Here is a 5,854-nt window from a genome sequence, read left to right as displayed (position 1 = left end):
TCATGTTTTAGTTACCATTTTGCTGGTTTTCACAACCTGGGTACGTTTGTTTTGGTAACTGAAAGCTATATTAATTATGCATAGCTGTATAGCATGCTGTCCCGCCATCTTTTCTTCTACAAGCCAGATACCATTAATGGTTGGACTTGTCCAAGCAAACCACCCCACAAAGCTACAAAAATATGCTGGAGTTTTAACTTTAAAAAAAATAATTTTAATATACACACACATAGACGACGCTTCGGTTGCTGCTCGTCTGAAAAGAAAAGAAAAAAAAAAAAGTTAGGTTTCGATTTCCGTAAAAAAATGATATTTTTGAAGCACCGTATCTTTAAAAATATCGCACCGTATCGGTAATTATATAAATAACTCTAGGTCCATATAACTCAATCTAAATTACTACTTTTCTACTTTATGAGATGAACAATTTTTTTTTCTCTTCTTCCAAATCTCTTTCAAGTTTTTCTTTTTATCTGGGCATCTAAAGGAGCTGGTCAGATCAAGCCTCCACAGTAATCGGACTCGTTAGAGAAGAATCGAGTTGAGTCGAGTTATTATACTTTGTGGACGAGATTGCCGCAAACCTGCACGTAGGGAGCGAATGCGATTATCACACGCCTCGATCCAAATAAACTTTTTTCAATCTTCTAATTTTATTTTAGTAGATTATTTTTTTTAATATTTTTATAAAATAAAGATACAATAATTTTTAGATAAAATATTTCCAACAAAATAGACCATTGGAACAACACAGGAGGGCCGGCGAAGCCATGACGGACGTCCACTCCCGTGCATGGCGGTCAAGTTGGCTTGCATCGGTTGGGGCTTGCAGGCTCTCTCGTGGCTAGTGTATGGGGGTAGATGAAGAAGAAGGGTTAAAAGAAGGATGAAGGTCGAGCAATGGTGGCCCACAAGTATCTCATGAGGGCCTCACTACGTCCGTGTAACCTATTTCATGGATGTAGGATGGTCCCCCATCTTAATGCTGGAGAAGATCATCATTTTCTCATCCATTATTGAATCCAACTACCATCCATAAGAAGGTGGTGAATATCTCTACCAACATTGGATGCTCCTCTACCCCATTCATGTGCATCACATGCCTCTTGTCGGAAAATCTATCCTCTTGCTTCCATTCATGGAATATGGACTACCTTTAGATCTCGTCAGCCTATGCAAGTTTCAGTGGCACAATATTTATCTATTCAATCCACCATTGGAAAACAACTTAGGGAGCACGGACTTCTTTTGTAGACTCTGACATCCGGTTCTGATGTTGGAGCTTATATATCTATCTCTCTTTGTTTGCTACACGATCAACCTATAGTTGCAATCTTGGTATCTTACAAATTAAGGAGTTTAGTTTGTTATGCAATTGGATATTGGTTCGAAAAGTTGATTCCTTAGCTAGCATCATCTGAAAAGGAGACAGATTTTGGATCAATATGTTTTAAAAGATTTCTTTTTGAAAAAAAAAAAAGGAAACCTTACAAGCATCATAGTATTATAAGATACATACGATCCGCATGGCCACCTTTTTTTTTCTTTCCTTTTACCACTTTGAATTTTTAAACCGTGATAGCGTGCATGGGAAGTTCAGAATATTCCTTTGATCTTAGATCTCTGGTATTAATTACGTGCTAGTTTCCACATAGATAACAAACAAGTAAATTTTCTTTGTACAATTGCAGGAAAGCATGGCCTTCGTCTCTCCATGTGGAGTTTTGACATGGAATGAAAATAATATAAGATATCAAAAAAGAAAGTAATACAAGATGAATGACCCCAAAGAAATGTCTACTTGATTTCATTCTTTTTCTTTTGCTCTCTTTTCGATTTTGTGAGTTGGGGAATGATAAGATGATCGCCTCTTTTTCTTTACAAACTCTCATGAAGTTGGCGAACCCGAACAAATAAGAAGTCTACTTCTCTCATGGGATGGCGTCCGTCTCTTCATTTCTTCTTTGCAAGTAGGCGAGGTGTCATGGACTTGATCGCATGCCTCTTGCTTCAGATCCACTCATTATCCTAAGCCTTTTGCAAGAGGAGATGAACATCCTGCAAATTAAACAAGGAGAGGATAAGCCTATTAGCTAATTAATTGAAAGACAACTTTCCTATATATACTACTACGCTTAAATGGATGGATTAGATACTTACTCCCATGGTACATCTCCAACCAACATCCAGTCACCATCTTTGTCTTCATAGGTGATGGCATACTCTGATCCATTGCACCCTTCCATCCCTGAAAGCTCTCCTGGAAGGGATTAAGAAGAACCTTTAGGATCATGTTCTGCATCCTGTTGTGCTCTTAATTATGTTGATTATTTTCTTAGTTACATGCTTCTTACCTAGAGAAAAGCATTTGAACAGGTTCTCTAGTGCCTTTCTAAGTTCCTTGTAACCCTCGTACACCTTGAGATCAATCTTTCTCAAGTAAGGAGCTCCATCCATGCTCACTTTCACGAACAACCCAGCAGCCTCCTCCTCTGCCTTCCTTGCTTGGAAGCTGTTCTTCCTATATGATCGAATTGGTGGCCATCCAACGACTTGTGCCCTGCCAAATATATCAACACATACTCATCAATATAAACCCGAACAAGCTTATATTACACCTCAATATTCTAAAGTAACCATGATCCAAAGCTTACTTAGCCACTGGTGCAGCTTCTTGGCCACTTGAGTCAGCCCCCAGGGACTTGCTCTTGCTCTGGCACTCCTCATCAGCGGCCAGTAGTGCCCGTTTGCTCCCTCTTGGGCTCGCTGGCGTTGGTTTCTCAGGTGCGTCGGTCCCAGGCAACCCAAGCCTTAGCTCGGTCGCCTTGAGGTTATCAAGATCGCTAACATAGGTCGCCTCACCTTCCATTTCCTTCTCCTTCTTCTTCTTCTTCTTCTTGCTCAACTCCAACCGTATCCACTCAACAAAGTATGACCTTAAAGGGAGGGGCGCAGCTATGGCTATCGACGACTTTCCGGCAGGATTTTGGGCTGAGGAGGATGTAGAGGTGATGAGAAAAGAGGAAGGTTTATGTGTTCGGTATGAAGATGGTGAGAGTCCGCAAGGGTTTGATGTTTTATAGCCTTGAGGAAAGGAATAGTTGGGGAGGGGGGACAGGGTCTCCAGGCTCTCTCTCTCTCTCTCTCTCTCACTCACTCACTCTCTTTCTCAAATGCATGGGAGATGAGGGCATGAACAACTGGGCCGGTCGGAGGGACGGGGCGCACCCACGAGCGCCGTGCCGGTCTATTCCGGGGCAGGCCCGGCCGACCATTTCGGAACCCCCGGTCCGGATCGGACAGTGGAGATTCCTAGGATGGCGCTCCCGGGCGCGCTGTGGCCGTGCGATCGGGGGGCAGCCCATGTGGGGGGCGGCGGGCCCGGGAGCCCATGGGCATGTGGTTGGGCGAGCCGATGCGGCTTTAGCCCTTTACTATAATGTGAATTAGGTCGCACATGACCTGCTACAAAATTGTCGGTTGGAGTTGGGACTCTTCCACCCTCCCAATTCCATATGACAAAAGTCTTTTGCATGTAGAAGCTGGTGTATGTCATCTTTCTAGGGTCTTGATGGAACCAATCAAGTCATCCTTGCTATTGGATCGGTGGATTGATTCCTTATGACAAGAGGAAATTGCCTAGCAAACTATCATGAGAATTAGTATATGATTATCCCCTTATAATAATCATCCGTAGTACAAATATGTTTTTTTTTATTTGTAAAGACTTTGGTAAAGCTGTGGATGCAATTGGGGATTTAATATGATAGCTCGGTCCTATTTGTTGGTCAGTGACGATATCAAAATGGTCTCGTTAGGTCATAGATTGTAGGATGGCCAAACTAATAATGGTCATGTAACGAACACGATGTTATATTTTTCTATATTAGATATTTTTATTTTGATAATCATTGCTAAAATCTAGGCAAGTGGGGTTTGATCAATGTTTTGATTAAATATAACCACTATGTGTCTACACACCACCCCTAGGAATGGTTTAGATATCGTCGTTAGTTGATGACATATTGTTTGATTAACGGGACTTAGAAAGTCGTCCTCTCATTTCATTATCTGGTGCCTTTAATCAAAGCATGGTCCCATCAGCTCTTGTAGCCCTTAGTTCTCTAATCATGTATGATTGCTTGCATTGGTTTGCTTAATAGCCGTTTTGACTAAGTTATACTTCTTTTCTTTGTTACATATTGTTCTTGATTCTCAGCTTTCTCTACCATTTGTCTGAGCACAGAGGGAGATGAGGGCTCGCTAGTTTGCTTAAACACAAGGCTTTTGAGGGATCCTGAGCCCACACCCGGTGGCAAGCACTACAAGAAAATATGGTTTTGCCTGACTCTTCATCGCCGACGCTATCAAACAGCGTCAGCGCATTTCGAGCGGGGGCGGAAATTCGACGACGCTTTTTGTTAGCATCGGGTGAAATTTGGATACAACGATGCTTTAAAGCGTCGTCGGAGGCCAAAAGGGGCCCAACACCCCCGATCCCTTCTTTTTCCTCCCCGATCCCTTGCCTTTTCTCTCTCTCTGTGTGTCTCGCACGCGGAGCAAACCCTAACCCTTTCACCCAGCCGCCATCCCCCCCCTCCTTTCTCCCCGATCCAACTTGTTCTGCTTCAGATCCCCCTCCCCCTCCGAGCTTCGATGACGACGGTGGCCGTCGAGAAAGGTGTTCTACCCCTCCGAGCTGAGGATACGACGGTGACGGCGGGCGGGCTGTGGTCCGACGCGATGAGCGGCCATGGATGCAGGCAAATGGAGGCCCCCATCCATCTCGTAAGTTTCATCTCCCCCTCACCTCTCCATCCATCCTTGCAGCCCCATCTCCCTCCAAGAACTCCTCCTCCTCTCACCCTCCTCTCATCGGAGGCCCAAGCCGCGGCTCGTGGCATCCAAAGTTCGATCAGGCCCCGAGAAACGTTCGAAGGGTTCGGAGGCGGCTGGAGAAGGAGATCGTGAGAGATGAGTATGTTCTGATTCTTTAATTTTTTCGGTATGTTCTTTCTAGTTCCTTTTGGCATCCAAAGTTTCATTTTAATTATTAATGGTTTTTTGTTTTTCATTTTCTTGATTCTGGAACCCTGCAGATCGGCGCATCTGAGGGCGATGGAGGTAGCCAAGGAAGCTGATGCTCTGCTCTCCTACGACCCCAATCGCCGGCTGCCCCTTTGGCCGTCGACAGTGGAGGCCAGAGAGTAGATCATGAGCATCTGGGATCAGGCCGACATAGTTAAGATCAGCGATGCCGAGCTGGAGTTCCTGATCGGGGAGGACTCTGTGGAAGATGAGGTTGCCATGAAGCTTCTCCTGGTCACCATCGGGAACAAGGGTACACCAAGGTATTTGCAATTCCCAGTAATTAGAACAGCATAATTCTGTTCTTTTGATCTGATTGAAGTTTCTCTTGATGCTGTGGCTACCCTAAAGCAAATCAGAGAACTGATGAAGGTTGACGGGCTCACCAATGATGAAGTGAAGAGCCATTTGCAGGTAGGTTTGGATTCAATTTGATTGCCTCTTTGCTTCTTGCTTCTTAAAGTTTCATATGGTTGTCATTTCTCAGATGGCATTGATAAAATGTTCTCTTATGCTGTTTCAGAAATATCGGCTACATACTCGAAGGGTGCCGAATGCTTCGGCGGCAGTGAACCGTCCTGTTGTCATTATGGGAGATTTATGGGTTCCCCAGGAGCACTATTCTACTTCACAGAAGAGTGCCTCCCAGTCTGGTTCTCCCCAAACCCCTCTTCAACTAGCTGGTGCTGGCCACACAATCTCCATTACTGCTGGAGATAGCTACGAGGAAGAAGATGGGAAATCGGAGAGCTGCAGCTGGAAATGA

General features: G+C 44.3%; 2 protein-coding genes across 2 annotated transcripts; one reads left to right on the top strand and one right to left on the bottom strand.

Moving 5' to 3' along the window:
• Positions 1–1,722: 1,722 nt before the first annotated feature.
• Positions 1,723–3,108, bottom strand: LOC103705981 (auxin-induced protein 22D-like). The gene is made up of 4 exons (XM_008789910.5): positions 2,655–3,108; positions 2,355–2,560; positions 2,161–2,260; positions 1,723–2,058 (listed from the first exon to the last, which is right to left on the bottom strand). The coding sequence occupies exons 1-4, from the start codon at positions 2,867–2,869 to the stop codon at positions 1,983–1,985; spliced, it is 597 nt and encodes a 198-aa protein (XP_008788132.1). The 5' UTR covers positions 2,870–3,108; the 3' UTR covers positions 1,723–1,982.
• Positions 3,109–5,214: 2,106 nt separating this feature from the next.
• LOC148715031 (transcription factor HHO6-like) lies at positions 5,215–5,854 on the top strand. The gene is made up of 3 exons (XM_088712712.1): positions 5,215–5,341; positions 5,411–5,502; positions 5,612–5,854. The coding sequence occupies exons 1-3, from the start codon at positions 5,215–5,217 to the stop codon at positions 5,852–5,854; spliced, it is 462 nt and encodes a 153-aa protein (XP_088568838.1).

The sequence above is a fragment of the Phoenix dactylifera genome, chromosome 1 (genome assembly GCF_051530095.1).
Source record: "Phoenix dactylifera cultivar Ajwa chromosome 1, Ajwa_hap1_PhDact_Kaust_v1.1, whole genome shotgun sequence".
Classification (NCBI taxonomy): Eukaryota; Viridiplantae; Streptophyta; class Magnoliopsida; order Arecales; family Arecaceae; genus Phoenix; species Phoenix dactylifera.
The sequence above is the reverse complement of the archived record's forward strand: the minus strand, read 5'-3'. Positions and strand labels throughout refer to the sequence as shown.